This window comes from Sceloporus undulatus, chromosome 4, assembly GCF_019175285.1.
Source record: "Sceloporus undulatus isolate JIND9_A2432 ecotype Alabama chromosome 4, SceUnd_v1.1, whole genome shotgun sequence".
NCBI classification, from domain to species: Eukaryota; Metazoa; Chordata; class Lepidosauria; order Squamata; family Phrynosomatidae; genus Sceloporus; species Sceloporus undulatus.
In genome coordinates, this window is record NC_056525.1 from 128,002,785 (window position 1) to 128,020,553 (window position 17,769).

The window sequence follows — 17,769 nt, forward strand, 5'->3', positions numbered from 1 at the left end:
AGGAGCCTCTTTCTTCAGTCTAGCCCCTGATAACACTGAGCCAACCTGTTCTCTCCCTCACCGGCCGAAAGATGTTCACAGATTTTTTTTTAATGATCTGCTCTAGAATCTTTCCTGGTATTGATGTCAGACTAACTGGACGATAATTGTTGGGATCCTCTTTTTCCCCCTTTTTGAAGATGCGGGACAACGTTTGCCCTCCTCCAGTCTGCTGGAACGTCTCCTGTTCTCCAGGAGTTCTCAAAGATTATTGCCAATGGCTCCGATATTACTTTTGCTAGTTCTTTTAATACCCGAGTTACGTGGGGATGCAGATACTGCTTGCCCAGTTCCCCCCCCCTTCCCAAGTTCCTCTAGACTCAATAGAGGCTAGTACGTTAACTAGTTCCCTAGAGAGGTGGTAGGGTCTTTTTCTCTGGATGGCTTCAAAAAGAGGCTGGACTGTTGTTCCAGAGTCTTCCAGGAAGGCTTCCTTGCTTCTTGATGGAGCTGCAAGGGGAACAGTGGGCTGGTCTCAGCATTTTGAACTTTCCCATCGCTCTTCTAAGTAATCCTTTGTTCTGCCCTCAGGTTGCTGAATGAAGCAACAGGCTCCCTCTTGGATGATGTGCAGCTCGTGAACACTCTGCAGACCTCCAAGATCACTGCCACTGAGGTCACGGAGCAATTGGAGACCAGTGAGACAACTGAGATTAAAATTGACACAGCTCGGGAGGTGAGACCCACCTGTGGAATTTCATTTTATTTTTATTAATTTATATCCCACCTTTCTCCCAGCACAGGATTTAAGGGATGTGTGTGTTTGTGCACTGGCTTTGTAGTATGTGTTGCACTTACTTGTAGCCAGATGTAAAAAAACAAAACAAAACCTTGGGGGGAGAGTGACAATGGAGACCCTGGTGCTGAGGGTGCTGTGGAAGGTCCCGAGTTACGTGGGGGTGCAGATACTGCTTGCCCAGTTCCCCCCCTTCCCAAGTTCCTCTAGAATCAATAGAGGCTAGTACGTTAATTTCTAAATGAAGGAAGGCCTTCTGATAATTCATGAAGGGAAATCTCCAGACCTAGGGAAAGTTCCTTTTTTGCACTACAACTTCCAGAATCCCCCAGCCTGTTTGGCCAGTGCCCCAGCCTCCTCCTCCTCCAGCTGTAGCCCCCTTGCTGCTGCCCTTTTCCTGCTCACTGACTAACCAGGTGCATGTTCACTGCCAGGGCTATCGTCCATGTGCTCAGAGAGCGTCCATCCTCTTCTTTGTCCTCAATGACATGGGCAGGATCGACCCCATGTACCAGTTCTCCCTTGATGCCTACATTGACCTGTTCAACCTCAGCATCACCAAGAGCCACCGGAGTGCCAAGCTGGACGAGAGAATCCGCTTCCTCAATGAATATCACACTTACGCTGTCTACAGGTAACATGGCCTGTGCAACTAGATAAACATGGCACACTACTCCTCTCTGCCACCATGATCCATCCAGATTTCAGACCTTAGAAAGGTTATTTTTTAGGGACTATAGACCCCCAAATTCCTTTGCCTGGCTGGGGTATTTAGCCATAGTCCAAAACATTAATATGTCCAGGCTCTAATCCAGAGAGATAAAAATTTGCTCTTAAGGCCACCTTATCAGTCATCATTTCTCCTTTTCCACTATGTCAAGCAATCTGTACACTGGGGTCTCTTTCACTGGACAAGAAGCAAGTACAATGTTGCTAAGGGAGAGCAGTTCCTTGATTCTCTCCTGACTGCTCCTTCCACAAACAAGCAAAGGACAGGCCAGAATGCCTTCCAGACAGACACTAGAAATGTAGCTTCAAAAGAGGAGCTAGTCAGTTCTATCCATCTCAATCCTTCCCCTCTCGCTTTGCCAAGGTACACCTGCCGGGGCCTCTTTGAACGACACAAGTTGCTCTTCAGCTTCCAGATGTGTGCCAAAATCCTGGAAGTCTCTGGCAACCTCAAGATGGATGAATATAACTTCTTCCTGCGTGGAGGAGTGGTAAGCACCAGATGGAGACATGAGGAAACAGCCGGCACTTGGCCTGGCCTGCAGAGATTTTAGGCTGCTGTGCTGTTAGGACGAGAATGCAGGCAAGAGCCAGATTGTCAGGCCTTGTAGTCTGGTATAGTTGACACAGACTGGCAGCAGTTCTTCAGGGTTTCAGAGAAGACTCTTTCCAAGTCCTAGCAGGAAATTCCTGAGACTGAACCTAGAACTCTCTGCTTACAGAGAATTTGGCAATCGCATTGCTTACATGACAAGAGAACTTCTTTGATGTGGAACCCCCAATTCATGTTCTGTGGGGGCACCTTTTCTTTGGAGTTGTACCTGCTTTAAATTTCACATGAGCCAGAGCTAAACACATGGAAAAAGCCTGTCCTTCTCCTTTTACTGTTCAGTATGCATATTCTGTCTGACTTTGCCTTCTTTGACCCTCTTGTCCTTCTGTCATTGTCCTTTGCTTCCTTCTGCCCTCTGCTTTTTGCATTCTGTGGGATTAACAGTTGGGAAGAACCTTGATGCACAAAGGATGACCCTATGTGGTTCATCCAGCCCTCCAGTTCTGCTTCAGTGGTGAACTTTATCTAGGAATGGGTTACTACTGGAGCATGGAAATGTTATGCTTTTGGACATGAGACTGGGGGATCCTAGAAGTTATAGTCCCAAAAAGTAATGTTTCTAAGCTCTGGTTTATGCCTATGCAAATGACTTCATGCTTGATCCCATGCTTATGTGTGGGAAGCCTTCTCCAATATGAGTCCTGCCATTTTGCTAGACCTTACTTACAGACAGTGCGGGGCACTAAATGACAGAAAGTAGCTTGTCTTTCTGTGAGCTGTTTTGTGAACTGGCCAGGAGGTTTCCCAGTCCCTGGGCTTTGTAATCTGAGATGTGCTTGGGGTGGCAGCCAGGGGCTTAGAAGGAAGACCACAGAGGGAAAATAAGCCCTCTCTCTCTCTCTCTCTCTCTCTCTCTCTCTCTGTGTGTGTGTGTGTGTGTGTGTGTGTGTGTCCATTACTTGTCAGCATATGTATTAGAGAGATTTTGTAGCACCTTAGAGACTAACTGAAAGAAAGTAAGAAGTTGGCAACATGAGTTTTCATAGGCTTCAGTCTACTTAAGATGCTTTTGGTGGAGCATTTGTCAGCATCTGGTGATCCCATGAGTTGTGTAGGGCTTTCTTAGACAAAGTATCCTCAAGTGTGGCTTTTGCCAGTTTCTTCCTCTGAAATAGAGCCTACAGCAAAGTATTTTTTGGTAGTCTTCCATCTAAGTGCTAACCAGGGCTGACCCTCCTGAGCTTTCATGATCACATGGGATCTGGGAAGACACCCCAGCTTCTTGCCAACTGGATTTATTTTCTGCTGCCTCATTTGGGTGGGGGTCCTTGGAGCAACAGCAGCTGAGAAATGACCAGAGGTGTGTTCCTCTTATGGGGCCAGTCTACCCAGGCTACTGCCTTATAGAGCTGGCCCTGTCAGCCTTTTGGTAAGAATTGCAAATGAAAGTGTGTGTCAGAGCCTGAGGTTTTCAGGCTTCTCATTATTGCATGCTCCATTCTTCCCCCTAAGGTAATGCTCTCCCCTCAAGGCAGTGATTTTTCAATATCTGACTCTCAAGAGGTTTTGGATTTCAGCTCCCAGAGGCCACTAGCAGCAGGGGAGTTGAAGTCTAAAACATCTGGAGGTCACAAGGTGAGAATAACTGCCCTTTGGGGAGCATTTCTTTCCTCTTGGAAGAAATGTAGACAAAATGTAACTACTGGGCATATTTCAGGCATTCTTGGTTGTTTGGCAGATGTTTATTGTTGATGTGAGGTACCTGTCGCTTGTTTCCTTTTCTGTTTTTATGGGCATATATGAGACAGTGAAGTGCAGAACAGAAAAATAGCTTTGCAGTCCCGTAGTGCTGCAAACTCCAAACTAACAGACTTAGGAAATAAATAAGTAAAGCTTATATGCCAAACTGGCCCTTGCATGTATAGTATTTTGCCTTTAGGGTTACTTTCGAACTGTATGGATCATGTCTTTATTATAGGCCATTGACTTTCTATCTCTAAATTGATCTTTTTATTTAGAATATATTTATGCGAGTTCTACCTATTAATTTCCTGCCTCTGTAGGTTTGATGATGGCCAGCCCTGTGAGTTAGGTTTTGGGTTTCCTTCTTTCTTGTCATGCTGCAAACTCCACCTGCCTTAGCCCTGGCTCTGCTCCCACCTCAGCTACAGTCTCTGGTCTTTCATTCAGAAACATTTCTTCACTCCTGGTTTAGACAAATCTTGACAACTAGGTGACTAGGACTTGCTTTGTGAGAAACCCCAGGTCTTCAGCCATTCCTGTCTCTGGCCTTGGGCAGGAGTGGGCCATGTTCTCCTCTGGTCCTTTGGTCACTTGCTCTCCCTTTGTCCCTCCTTGTAGGTGCTCGACAGGGAAGGGCAGATGGACAATCCCTGCACAAGCTGGTTAGCCGATACCTACTGGGACAACATCACTGAGCTGGACAAGCTCACCAACTTCCATGGCATCATGAACTCTTTTGAGCAATACCCTCGTGACTGGAACCTATGGTACACCAGCTCCAAGCCGGAGAAAGCCATGCTGCCAGGTCAGACACCATACTGGGGCTGAGGGAGCTTTCCCTTCTTCCTGGGAAACTAGCTGGCATCTTGGTGGTCAATCCCAGCTAAAGTAGACCCATTCCATCCATGGTTTTAATGGTGAGTCAACACATAGGCAAATCTCTCATTCATCAGAATTTTAAATAAATTTAGGCTTTTGTGTGATTAGATTACATGAGAGAAGTTGAGTGCAGTTTGCTCCTTCCTCTTGTGTCTGGAAAAGGGGAAAAGTAGTTACCCACAGTCCTGTAAAGTACCTAGAACTCCTAAAATTGGCCAGCTCCAGGAACAGGTCCTAGGGCAAGTTGATGCCTCCACATAGCAAAGATGGGTAGGTGTCTGGGCATCTTGGTTCCAGTGATGACAGTTCTTGTTTTCCAACCTTTCCCCCATCCATACACCCACTGTCTCCCCCTGCAGGTGAATGGGAGAACTCCTGCAACCAGATGCAGCGGATGCTGATTGTCCGGTCTTTGCGTCCAGACCGTGTGGCTTTCTGCGTCACAGGATTCATAGTCTCCAACTTGGGCTCCCAGTTCATCGAACCGCCTGTGCTTAACATGAGATCAGTGAGTGGATAACATTTCTGGGGCTGGGAAGGAGGGCACCCTTTTGCGTCATCCCTTCACGTTGTGGTCTACAGTCTCTACAACTAGACTCTGAGACAGGACAACTGAGGGATGTTCCACAGTTTTGACCTACAGGAGCTGGTGAATCTAGTGTGTTTCTCAGAATTTACAACTTGGAGGTAACACTGCTGCCTGTGTTACCTGCAACAAGTTACTCCTCCTGCGAATGTGGTTGTAACTTTGCTCCTTCTGAGAAGTAGTGTGACAGTTGCCAAGATGTTACTTGGAAAAGGAACCAATAACAACCATTCACATTGGGGGAAGAGAGTGTTTTAAATATAGTCTTCTTTTACCTCCAAACAAGGATCCTGCAAGTCTCAGCTTAGCAGAAGACCTGCAACTTCTTTCTTCCCCTTTCCCTCTTCAGAAAAATGCTTCAGCTTCAGACTGATGGGTTATGCAATGCTGTAGGAAGTGTGGCATTCACACTTGATGGAGGACTAGCTAACACTGTCAAGATGGCAATGTAAAGAGTAATGTTACAACTGGAACAAGCACCTTATCAAATTAAATTGCATCTGATGTGTATCATTACAAATTACTTTGAAATTGCAATGTTTTCAGCTCTATCAATATGTCCTCCTTCAGCCAAGGAAAGCAGAAATAATAATAATAATAATAACAACAACAATAATAACAATATTTATGACTTATATGCTCTGTCTTTCCACTAAAAAATTTGTATGTAAGGCAGTAAGCAAAGACATTTAAAAAGATTCAGAACAAATTAGAATCAGACCCAGCAGTTGAATAATGAAAATCCAGTAATCAAAGCTTGTTAGCTCTCCAGGTCATTGATTGCCTTTTCCATCTCTTCCTCCCCCCCCCCCCCACTCAGGTGGTGGATGACTCCACAACAAAGACCCCACTGATCTTTGTGTTGTCCCCTGGTGTTGATCCCACGTCCGCCCTCCTTCAGCTGGCAGAGCAGTCGGGCATGTCCCAGCGCTTCCATGCCCTCTCGCTGGGCCAGGGCCAGGCACCTATTGCCACTCGCATGATTAAAGACGGCGTCCGTCAGGGTGAGTGCCAAAGGAGAAAGGAAAGGCTGTTTCCCCCTCCCCTCCAGTTCATGGGAGATTCGTTCAGCCCTCTGGAGCAAGAATGGAGAAAGCGTGACCCATGCCTTGCATATGGTCCTTGGCCCCCACTTTAGTAGTCTTGGAAACCCCCTACCAGTCCCCTAAAGCCCCTAAACATCTTTCAGTTTTGGGAAGAGAAGTTTTTTGTGACTTTTGGGCAATATTTGCATGAAAATTGTGCAGAAAGTCCCACAAACACACAAAAACAAGGAGTATTACCTCTATCGCAACCTCCAAAGTAAAACAAGAGAGAATGCCAGTGTTTTCAATCCTTCCCTTCTCAAAATGGTCACCAAAAGTGAAGTGACATAATTTCTGGTTGCCATTTTGAAAGGAAGTGTAATGAATTTGGGTGTGCTGTGAGGGAGGATGAAACCCATGGAGGGGGCTGGGGGGGAAATGGCACTCCCCTGCTGTAGAATTCCTTTTTTTTTAAGTGAGGAGGCCATCCCTACCATCCTCTCTCTCTGTCTCTCTCTCTCTCTCTCTGTCACACACACACACACACAGAGCCTTTTCATTCATAGTCCCTCCCTCAGTTTTCTGTGTCACAGTGCATTCCTTCCAGCTGCAGGTCCCTTTGGGCCTCTGCAGAATGCCCAAGTTTACCTCTTGTTTCTTGGCAGGTAACTGGGTCTTCCTGGCCAATTGTCACCTCTCCCTCTCCTGGATGCCTCAGCTGGACAAGCTGGTGGATCAACTGCAGGTAGAGGAGCCGCATCCGTCCTTCCGCCTGTGGCTCAGCTCAAGCCCCCACCCCGACTTCCCCATCTCCATCTTACAAGCTGGCATCAAGATGACAACGGAGCCTCCCACGGTGAGAGCAGAGGGCCAGGCAACACTAGAAGGGGTGGGAGAGGCAGGGCCAAGTCTCATGATTTCCTATTGTATCTAACCGATTTTCTGAATGCCAACTTAGGCTGAGGAAATGTCTTCACTTTTTTTAGCTCCCTCCTCTTTTCAGCCCAAGTTATCTTTTCTCTCCTTCTTTCTTCTTCGTGGTCTCTGCGAATTCATACAAATGGGTTTTACTGCGCCTGCGCAGTGCTGTTCGGAAACCTCTAGAATCACTGGGCAAAGTACACTTTGCAACATATAGAAACTTTTTGGCAGTAACCCCGCCCCCCTCCTATAAAGCCCCGGTTCCCGCTCTTTTCCCCAGTTCCTTTTTTCCACCGCGTTTGGCTGCTGTTAGGAACCTCGCTGTTGTTGCTCGTTTTGGATCACTGGGTTTTTCGGACTTCGGACTGTTTTTTGGATTTGGCTTCTCTGTTTCCCCGGCTATTTGACCTCTGGACTGTTGACTTCGATTTGATCTTCGTTTCCATTTCGGCATCTCGGCACGTATGTCCCCGCCGTTCAAGAAGTGCGAGGTCTGTGGGGGAAAAGTCCCCGTACAGGACCCACACTCCTCCTGCCTCCTGTGTCTGGGAAGGAACCATGATGTGAAGGCTTGCCCATTATGTAGATCCATGTCCTCCCAGGCCAGGAAGAATAGGGAGTCGCGATTGACATCCGCAATCGCCCAGGGGAAGATTCGGGAGGTGGAACCCCGTCCTTCGTCGGCACCTTCTGCCTCGGTAGCGCTGCCCCCCGTCTCCTCTCGTGACAGCCCAGCCAGCGCTCCACCTACGTTGGCTGATTCAGCCCACGGCTCTAAGGAGCCCAGTTTCATGTCTGATGGGGCCCGCGGTTCAGATCAACCCAGTGCCTCCCACAAGCCCGCCAAGAACCCTCGAAAATTGGGGTCTGCGGTGCCTGTTGCTCCTTCACCACCCCGTCGTGATCATGCCTCCGGAGCGCCCACTTCGAAGCGAGGACCCTCTGATCCCATGGCGTCCACGGTGGCCTCGGCTTCATCTTCGAGCCCGAGGAAGTCCAAGGATGCTTCCAGGCATTCTAAGGCTCACTCCAAGTCTTCTAAGCCAGACGGCTCTGGGGCTTCCAAGTCGGGGACTGACACCGCCAAGAAGGACAGGTCGAAGTCGAGATCTAAGGTCTCAGAGCTCCCTATCCCCTTCTTCCCACCCGATGCTCCGCGGGAGCCGAGGTCTACTAAGAAGAGACCCTCCGCCGCTTCCACCTTGGACGTTGTGACGTCTAAGAAGGCTAGGCCGGCTTCACCTGCCAAGACTGCTCCGCAGCGTGACCAGTCCAGGTCCCGATCTCCATCACCAAGAGCCTCATCTGATACAGGCGGGCGCCGCCACTCTCCCCAAGATGTAGACAGGTGTCGCCATTCATCTCTCGATAACCGCTCCAGGGTTCTCCTGTCTGTCACCGAGGGCACTTCGGCTGCAGAGGGCGCGACTTCTGCCCCTGTGCCTCCGGAGTCAACGGCTCATTCCCCGCACCCGAGGGAAGTAGACGCCCGAATGCAGCGGAGCAGGTCCCCTACCCCCCTGCCACGTTCACTGGTCCGCGACCTCGACGACGATTCCTACGTCTACGATTCCGAGACGGACCGGTACTACATGGCGGTACCAAGAGATGTGGCCATGCTCAAGTTTCCCTCCACGCGAGACCAACACCGGGAAGATAGACATCAGGACGTACCCGTCCCTTCTAAGTCCACCCAGGTTCCACCAGCCCGCCACCCGGCTGAATGTCCTGCGCCCAGAGTCACGGTTGAATTACTAGCTTCTGACTCCGAGCCGGACCCCCTACCTGAGTCTGATCGTTCCTCCTACGAAGGGGACCTTCCGCAGGGTTCCCCCCAGGGACTTCACCATCCGGAACCGACCTCGCCGACCGACGACGTGAGGTCATTTAGTGAACACGTCATAAAGATGTCCCGTGCCCTGGAGATAGAGTTGGCCTACCCTGACGAGTCCGCCAAGGATCCGGTGGAAAGACGTGTCCATGGTCGTGTTCCGACGCCTCCTGCCATACCTCTCCTGCCTTCGTTGGAGACTTTAGTGAAGCGCTCCTGGGATGCCCCCTCCTCCCTCCTGGGACCACCCCGGAAAATAGAGTCCCTTTACAAGCTGGCTTCCCCGAATGCTCCATGGTTGGCCTCTCACCCTCGCCAAAACTCTGCAATTGTCGAGGGAGCCCAGCAGACTGCGATCCAACGCCAGGCCTCTTCAACACTCGACAAAGAGGCCAAGAAGATTGATGCAATGGCCAAGAAGGCCTATTCGGCAGCAGCCTTAGAAGTAAAGGCCACCAACTACGCTGTCTGCATGGGCGCATATATTCAGATCCTTATGGAGGGGATCTCCCCGGTCATCCCTGATGTCCCAGATGAAGTCCAGCGTACCCTGACCGAGATTAGGGACGAGACCCACTCCATTGGCAGCTGGTTGATTACTGCCACAAGGAACATCGTAGAGTGCTCGGGTAGGGCAATGGCAGCATCGATCGCACTAAGGCGTCACGCATGGCTCCATGCCTCGGACTTGAACCCCAACATTCGAGCCACCATCGAAGATATGCCAATCGACGACTCTGGGCTGTTCCACGCTGAGACGGATGATAAACTGAACAGAAAGTTCAGAATGAAGGCGGCCGCAAGGAAACATGGCATGTCGGCCCCGGCACCTGCTTCGTTCCGTAGACGCCCGCGCCCGTGGCAGCACCACCAAGGTCAGTCTCAGAGGTCCTTCTACCAGGACCGACAATTCAATCAACAGGGCCAACGTCAGAGGGATCCTTCCCAGTCTTCCTCCTCATCTGGCCGCCGCAACCAGCCTGCCCGGTACCGTAAGAGCCGCCGGCAGGACTTCGATCAGGCCAAGAAGAGGTCATGAAGGTCCTCGGCGCACTTCGTCCATCCCACTCCGTTCTTTTTAGACATCCTGAAGCCTTATGTCACCACTTGGGCCTCCATTACTTCCGACTCCTGGGTCTTGAACATCGTCCGTAGGGGCTATACCCTCGAGTTCGAAGAGCTCCCACCCACTGGAGCTTTTATTTCCACCGTCCCCTCGGACACCCTTCTCGACGAAGTGCGCTCTCTGCTCCAGAAAGGAGCAATTTCACCTATCCCACCCGAACTGTTGCCTAGATCCTTCTTCTCAAGGTACTTCACGTTACCGAAGTCGGATGGTGGGATTAGACCTATTTTGGACTTAAGACATCTTAATCTTTTTCTTAAGTACCGACGCTTCCGAATGGTAACCTTGGCTTCTGTTTTACCATTGCTTCACCAGGACCTCTGGTTTGCCACAGTCGACCTCAAGGACGCTTATTTTCACATAGGGATTCGAGACTCCCACAGGAGATTCCTCGCCTTCGCCATCGGCTCCGACGCCTATCACTACAACGTCCTGCCGTTTGGTTTGGCCACCGCTCCGAGGGTGTTCACGAAGTGCATGGCACCGGTTGTGGCATACCTTCACCGCAAGGGCATCAGAATCTTCCCTTACCTGGACGACTGGCTGCTGGCAGCCCCCTCTCGAGAGGAGCTTCAGGATTCGGTCCACCTCACCCTGCTCCTCCTCTCGGATCTGGGACTGGTTGTCAACCTACAGAAATCTTGCCTGACACCATCCAAGCAGGTCCGTTTCATCGGCGCCATTCTAGACTCCGAAGAATGCACCGAGACTGATTCCTGACCCTGTCGGTCGCGGTGGATGCCGTACGGTCCCACAGGAGAGTGAGGGCGAGAGACATCCAAGTGGCCTTGGGACACATGGCATCCATGACTTTCGTGACTCCTTGGGCAAGACTGCGTCTGAAGCCACTCCAGACTTGGTTTCTGTCAGTCTTCAACCCCATGTCGGACTCCCCAAACAGATGGCTCACCGTACCGAGACCCATTACAGCCTCTCTTCTATGGTGGCTAGACTCCCGCAACGTCTGTGTCGGCATGCCCTTCGCGCAGCCCCAACCACAGCTGACCCTAACTACGGATGCGTCGATGGAGGGCTGGGGCGCCCATCTTCTGGACTTGTCAGTAAGGGAGAGATGGTCCCGACAGGAGTGTCTTCTCCACATCAACGCACTGGAGATGTTGGCGGTGGAGAAGGCACTGAGAGCCTTCGAATCCAGCATCATTGACAAGGTGGTCCTCCTCAGAACAGACAACACCACCGTGGTGTACTACTTGAACAAACAAGGAGGCACCAAGTCGAGGATGCTTCTGGAGATTACGCTGAGAATCTGGGACTGGTGCATCCAAAGGTGCATCCTTCTCCAGGCGATTCATCTCCCAGGAGACGACAACATGCTAGCGGACCAGCTCAGCAGGGCCTCCTCAATCTGCCACGAGTGGAGGTTGCACCCGGAGACAGTCAGCAGCCTGTTCCGACGGTGGGGAGCTCCTCCGATCGACCTGTTCGCAACGGCCTCCAACAGTCATTGCCCCCAGTTCTGTTCCCGAATGCACCACGAGGGATCTCTCGGAGACGCCTTCGCCTTCGATTGGTCCGGGGAGACACTTTATGCCTTTCCCCCGTTCCCCCTCCTCACCAGAGTGGTCTCCAAGGTGTTGAGAGAACATGTCGATGCGATCCTCATCACGCCGTGGTGGCCGAGGCAGCCGTGGTTTCCATCGCTGATCCACCTCTCCAACGACAAGTTCCTCCGCTTGGAGCCACGGCCAGACCTCCTCACTCTCCAGGAAGGGAGGGTTCGGCATCCAGACATCGACTCGTTACCGATGGTGGCATGGAGGCTCCGCGGCTGATGTCACTCCCACCCTCGTACAGAGGATAATCCGCGCCACACACAAGCCGGCGACCCAGAAGTCTTAGGCCTCCAAGTGGAGGAGGTTTCTTCACTTCCTTGAAGAGAAAAGCCTGCCACTGGATAGTGTCACGGTACCGGTGGTACTGGAATTCCTAATGTCTTTAGTGGATGCGGGGCTCTGCCTCTCATCCATTAAGATCTATCTCTCATCTATTTGTGCTCACTTTCAATATGATGGTCTGCCTTCCTTTTTTAGGGATCCCCTTGTTAAGAACTTCTTAAAGGGCTGCAACAACCTCCACCCCCAGGTCTCAGCCCCTGCCCCGGCTTGGAGCTTGGATGTGGTACTGTCCGCTCTCCAATCCAAGCCCTTTGAACCCTTGGCCACAACTGACTTGAGACTATTGACCTGGAAGACTGTATTCCTGGTGGCCATAACTTCTGCCCGCCGGGCGGGTGAGCTGTGTGCCTTACGGAGGGATGAGCCCTACCTTGGTGGTGCTCTGGACGGATATTACCTTCCTCCCCAAGGTGGTTTCATTTTTCCACACATGCCAGGACATTGTTTTGCCCACCTTAGCCTCGAACCCGTCCACGGCCGAGGAACGCAGCTTGCATATGCTGGACGTTCGTAGAGCCTTGGCTTTCTACTTGGACAGGACTGCAGGTTCGAGCTGCTCCGAGAGACTGTTCCAATGTTATTCAGAGCCGAGGAAGGGACTGCCGGTATCATCTCAGAGGTTGTCAAAATGGGTGGCAAACACCATACATCTCTGTTACAAGCTCTCGGGCAAACCGACTCCAGCCAGGGTACGCTCGCATGCGACCAGGGCGGTTGCAGCATCCTCTGCCTTTCTCGCAGGAATTTCTTTGGAGGACGTGTGTAAGGCTGCGATTTGGGCCCAGCCTTTGATTTTTATTAAGCACTACAGGCTGGACACCAGGTCTAAGAGGGATGCAGCCTTTGGAAGGGCAGTGTTGGTCTCAGGTTTACATTGACCAGGTTGCTATCCGTTTCTTGTTTTGACACTGTCTTATACAGTTGTACACAGTTTGCCTTGTCACCCAGGGTTTGCATTTCCTGTCTTGGGTGTTATGTTGCCTTGTAGATAATGCATAATATCTCTCAGGTAACAAAGGTGACTGACGCATGTTTGGACTGATTTCAGGTTTATTGTTCAATAAAGAGACATTGTTTAACCTAGCTTGGGTTCAGGACACTCCCTCCGCCGTGACCTAAGCTTGCCAGTCTAAACCCATTTGTATGATTCGCAGAGACCACGAAGAAGAAGGACAGGTTGCTCACCTGTAATGGTATTTCTTCGAGTGGTCATCTGCGAATTCATACAAATCCCGCCCGTCCTCCCCTCGGTGTCCTGCTCGATTCGGCTTTGTTGACATCGCCTGCTTGGCGGAAAAAAATTGGAACTGGGGAAAAGAGTGGGAACCGGGGCTTTATAGGAGGGGGGCGGGGTTACCGCCAAAAAGTTTCTACATGTTGCAAAGTGTACTTTGCCCAGTGATTCTAGAGGTTTCCGAACAGCACTGTGCAGGCACAGTAAAACCCATTTGTATGAATTCGCAGATGACCACTCGAAGAACTACCATTACAGGTGAGCAACCTGTCCTTCTTTTGCATTGGGAAGTTCATGCAAGATCAGTTTTCTGTGGAAGAGAGATAGATTCGGAAAAAATTCTCAAGATGTGCAAACACACAGCTTGAGAAGGGGCTGGTAGTAGGGTTACCAGGTTAGGGCTGCCCCAGGCCAAAAAGTGAGACCTTGTGATGCCATTGGCGGGAGGAGACCCCAATAATCTTAAAAGGGGCAAACCCCTCGTAATGTGATTAAACATGAGTCCTTAAGTCCTGGCAAGTCTAAGGTATGCCATTCAAATCAAAGCTACCCACTCTAACAGGCAAGGAAAATATGTGTACACACACTTTTCAAGACAGCACTTTTGCCCTGAGAGTTGTCACTCTTGCCCTGTGAACTGGAGAAACTGGGTCAGGCCTTGAGATCTGGGGAATCTAGTAAGTGGTTGGGTTGAATAAAGCACCAATGGTGTTAGAAGCCAGGCAGACTCATCACAATCCCCTAGATCTAAGAAGCTTGAGAACAGTACACAAAGCCACTCTCTTCCTCACTATCCCCATCATTCCCCTCCAGGGAGCCACCAAGAGACGTCTTCATTCCTGGGGAACAGGTAGCCAACCAAAGCAGGTTATGAAATAACCTCTTAATCTTTCCAGTTCATCAGCCTAAATTGCTGGTTCTCAGTTGAGGGAGACGATTCTGTCCATCTGCAGGGCAGGAGAAATCTAGTTAGGCTTTTTCCAGACCTTGCTTTTCCTTCTCAGCAACCCACCAAGTTCTGGGATTTGTGAGGTGTCTGAGGTCAGCTGTCTCTCTCATCCCTCACCCTTCTTCCCATGACAGGGCTTGAAAGCTAATATGAAGCGCCTCTACCAACTCATCACGGAGCCCCAGTTCAACCGCTGCACCAAGCCGACCAAGTACAAGAAACTACTCTTTGCCCTCTGCTTCTTCCACAGTGTTCTGCTGGAACGCAAGAAGTTCTTGCAGTTGGGCTGGAACATCATTTATGGCTTCAATGACTCAGACTTTGAGGTGATGTGATTGGGAGGGAGGAGGAGGGGATGCTGAGCAGTTTGGGACAGCCAAAGAAAGCAAAGGGCAGGGTGTTGGCAGATTGTACCCTCCCTTGTAGAGTCTCAGGTCCAGTGTACCCAGAGACAATGCCCTTCAAACTGTGGTCTGTTGTTCCAGGAACTGACACTTAGTAGTAATAATAATAATAATTTGTATTTCCCCCGCCTCTCCCAGATGGATGGAGGCAGGATTACAACCCAGCAGTAACAATAAAATACAAGAATTAAACATTAAAACAGTTAAAAACAGTGCAGTCAACATTTGTCTCCTTAAGGGTTGTCAGGGCAGAACCAGAACTATCTCATGTCCTGAGAATTAGGGGCTAAAACCTGAGGCCTAGGGACACCCCAATGTGATGTTACAGGGGAAAGCCCTGATAATGCTACAAAGATGCTTTCAGTGGGAGTCAGTCCTTGGTGAGGTCATGAAGCACGTACATTAAGCACTACCATAGCTGCACAGAGAATGCCATTAAAATTAAAAAAGAACACCAAGTCTAATAAATGAGGAATATAGTCTATATTCCATTTAATGCTGCTGAATATTGGTTACAAAAAGCAGTATCAGGGTTTAAAAAAAAATTGGAGGACCAGTAGAGGGGATGCAGAAGAGGACCTGGGGGTAACATGCTGTTAGCAAGCTGTACCTTGTCCATCGCTACTTGAGAATATGATTCACAAACAAGTGTTATGAGTATTTGGGGGGGGGGGGGGGCTGGCAGCAAGATAGGTGGGCAGGTGCTGGACAGGTGAGTTGTTGGAACATAGCTTGGTGTTGCTCCCAGAGTAAACAGCACTCAGAGGAAGGGGGTGAAAGACTGCCAGAGGTCTGCACAGTCCTCCCTAAGGATTCATCTCAGGCCAAAAGGCCTGCTCCTAGGCTGCCTGGAGAACATCCACCAACTTTGTCCACCCCATCTCCTGAAGACCTGGTTCCGATTTAGCATGGATTTTTCTCCTCCCTCCTAGGTGTCTGAGAACCTCCTGAGCCTCTACCTGGATGAGTATGAGGAGACGCCCTGGGATGCCCTCAAATACCTGATTGCAGGCGTCAATTACGGGGGCCACGTGACAGATGACTGGGACCGCCGACTCCTGACCACTTATATCAATGACTACTTCTGCGAGCAAAGCATCGCCGCCCCTTTGTACAAGTTAGTGTGGAGGGAGCTCTGTCAAAAGTTTGGGTCCTTTGAAGTCTGGAGGAAGGCTCCTAGAAAGCAGGATTCCATAGGGTCTGTTTTTGTGAGTGATAGGGAGCAGAGTAGAGAAGAGATTATTCCTTCTTCAGAAGATAATTTTTATTGGGGAGAGGTTAGTACAGGATCATTCTCTTGTATGGTTGTAAAAGCACTTTGCCCAAGGCAAGACTCAGGTCTGAAATTCTTTGCTCATCTCTCCCCTGTTGTGCTGTACAACTGGAGTTCTTCTCTTGATCTCCCTGTTAGTTCTGTTGTCAGGAGATTGTTCTCTTGATCAAGAGAAGGTTGGGATGGGGATGAAAATGGAGTCCACAGCCCTAGGAACCACACGGTTCTTCTTCCACAAATTAATTCACCCACCTCAGAGCTGGTAGGCAGGATGATCATTTGTCCTGTCAAGCACAGGAGCTCTGCTTCTCTACTTTGTTCCTTTCTCCTTTGAGAAAACTTCTGTCCTTTCTCTTTTACCTTTTCTTCAGGGTGAAACCCTCAGGGACTCTTTATTTTCCTTTCCAGCTGTTTTACAGCCATAGAATGGTTTCCTGGTACTGTGCTTTTTTTTATAGAAGCCTAGCATTAGAGAATGGTCACTGAGAATACCTTGGTAGGGTGTGTCCTTGCAGTTCAGATTTGGTATACAAAGGGTGCACATGGGGAAGGAATGCTGTGGGGTAGTTGGGGGGGTGGAAGAATGTGGAAAGAAATGTCTTCATGGATGGCAGTAAAACTGGCCTTTACCTGCAGGCTCTCTGCGCTGGACGCCTATTACATCCCTAAGGATGGCAACCTAGCCTCTTACAAGGAATACATCACTCTACTGCCTGGCATGGATGCCCCGGAGGCCTTTGGCCAGCACCCCAATGCTGACGTGGCCTCCCAAATCACAGAAGCCAGAACACTTTTCGAAACCCTGCTTTCCCTACAGCCCCAGACAACACCCACTGGAGTGCCTGGGCAGAGCCGTGAAGATAAGGTACCAACCCCAGGGGCAGAATAGAAGTGGGTCAGTGTGGCATTAGGACCTTTTGCCATCCCAGAAGGAAGCACATTTCTAAAACAAGAAGTCCCAAGATTCAAGGCCTCATATGAAAGCCTCATACCTTTCTAGTGGCGAGTGGTAGGTCTTGCCCCACAACACTGGGGATGACAATAGACCCTGTGCATCCTCAGAGGCATATCCTAGGGTTGTGATTTCACTCCTACAAAGGCTGATACTAAATCTTGCTGTTCTGATGTCAAACAGCACCCAGTCCCAGATGTAAACATCAGTGGTACTTGGTCCTTATTCATAGCCCTCACTATCCCTGCATACTTTGGGATAACCCAAAGTATACCTACTTTGGTCACGTCTGTCAGCTGAGTTTTGAGCATTCTGGGACAACGCAAAGTTACCTTTGGAAGCTATGATTCCCAGGCTCTTATACCCCACCCAGCACATTAGTCACTGAGCATGCTCACTTGGTAATTCTGAAAGTTGTTGCCCAAAAAGTAACTTCCCTATGCTTTGGAAAAGATAGAGAGAGAGTCCCTGTTCATGCAGCATGTGGTCTTGCCTGCTCTGCTAGGTACTGGAGCTCTCAGCTGACGTGCGCAGTAAGATCCCAGAGGAGATTGACTACGAGGGCACCAGCAAGGTCCTCTCCACTGACCCTTCCCCACTGAACGTGGTCTTGCTGCAGGAGATCCAGCGTTACAACTCTTTGCTGCAGGTCATCAGGTGAGGGAGGGAGGGCACTTCAGCCACAGCCCATGCTACCCTTGCCTCTCTTCTTTCTTCTGTGTGGGGAGCTGTGAGTTTCTTGGTCTCAGCTAAAGGGCACAAGCCTAGAATCCGGCTTTCTTGGACTGACATTGGCTCAGCCTTCCCCCAAAGTCAGTTTTGACCTGTTCCTTGCTTGTAAAGAGAGAGTGAGGTGAGCAGTGTGTTCTCTGC

The 17,769-nt window shown here is 50.0% G+C and overlaps 1 protein-coding gene across 1 annotated transcript in view; it reads left to right on the forward strand.

Moving 5' to 3' along the window:
• LOC121928391 (dynein axonemal heavy chain 2-like) overlaps window positions 1-17,769 on the forward strand; it is a 47,748-nt gene that overhangs the window by 26,551 nt on the left and 3,428 nt on the right. The window contains exons 30-40 of the mRNA XM_042463005.1: window positions 571-715; window positions 1,210-1,409; window positions 1,869-1,995; window positions 4,419-4,605; window positions 5,039-5,187; window positions 6,086-6,269; window positions 6,956-7,146; window positions 14,402-14,593; window positions 15,604-15,788; window positions 16,581-16,809; window positions 17,402-17,553. Coding sequence (XP_042318939.1) covers window positions 571-715; window positions 1,210-1,409; window positions 1,869-1,995; window positions 4,419-4,605; window positions 5,039-5,187; window positions 6,086-6,269; window positions 6,956-7,146; window positions 14,402-14,593; window positions 15,604-15,788; window positions 16,581-16,809; window positions 17,402-17,553 — 1,941 coding nt within the window. The remainder of the gene's footprint in view (window positions 1-570; window positions 716-1,209; window positions 1,410-1,868; window positions 1,996-4,418; window positions 4,606-5,038; window positions 5,188-6,085; window positions 6,270-6,955; window positions 7,147-14,401; window positions 14,594-15,603; window positions 15,789-16,580; window positions 16,810-17,401; window positions 17,554-17,769) is intronic.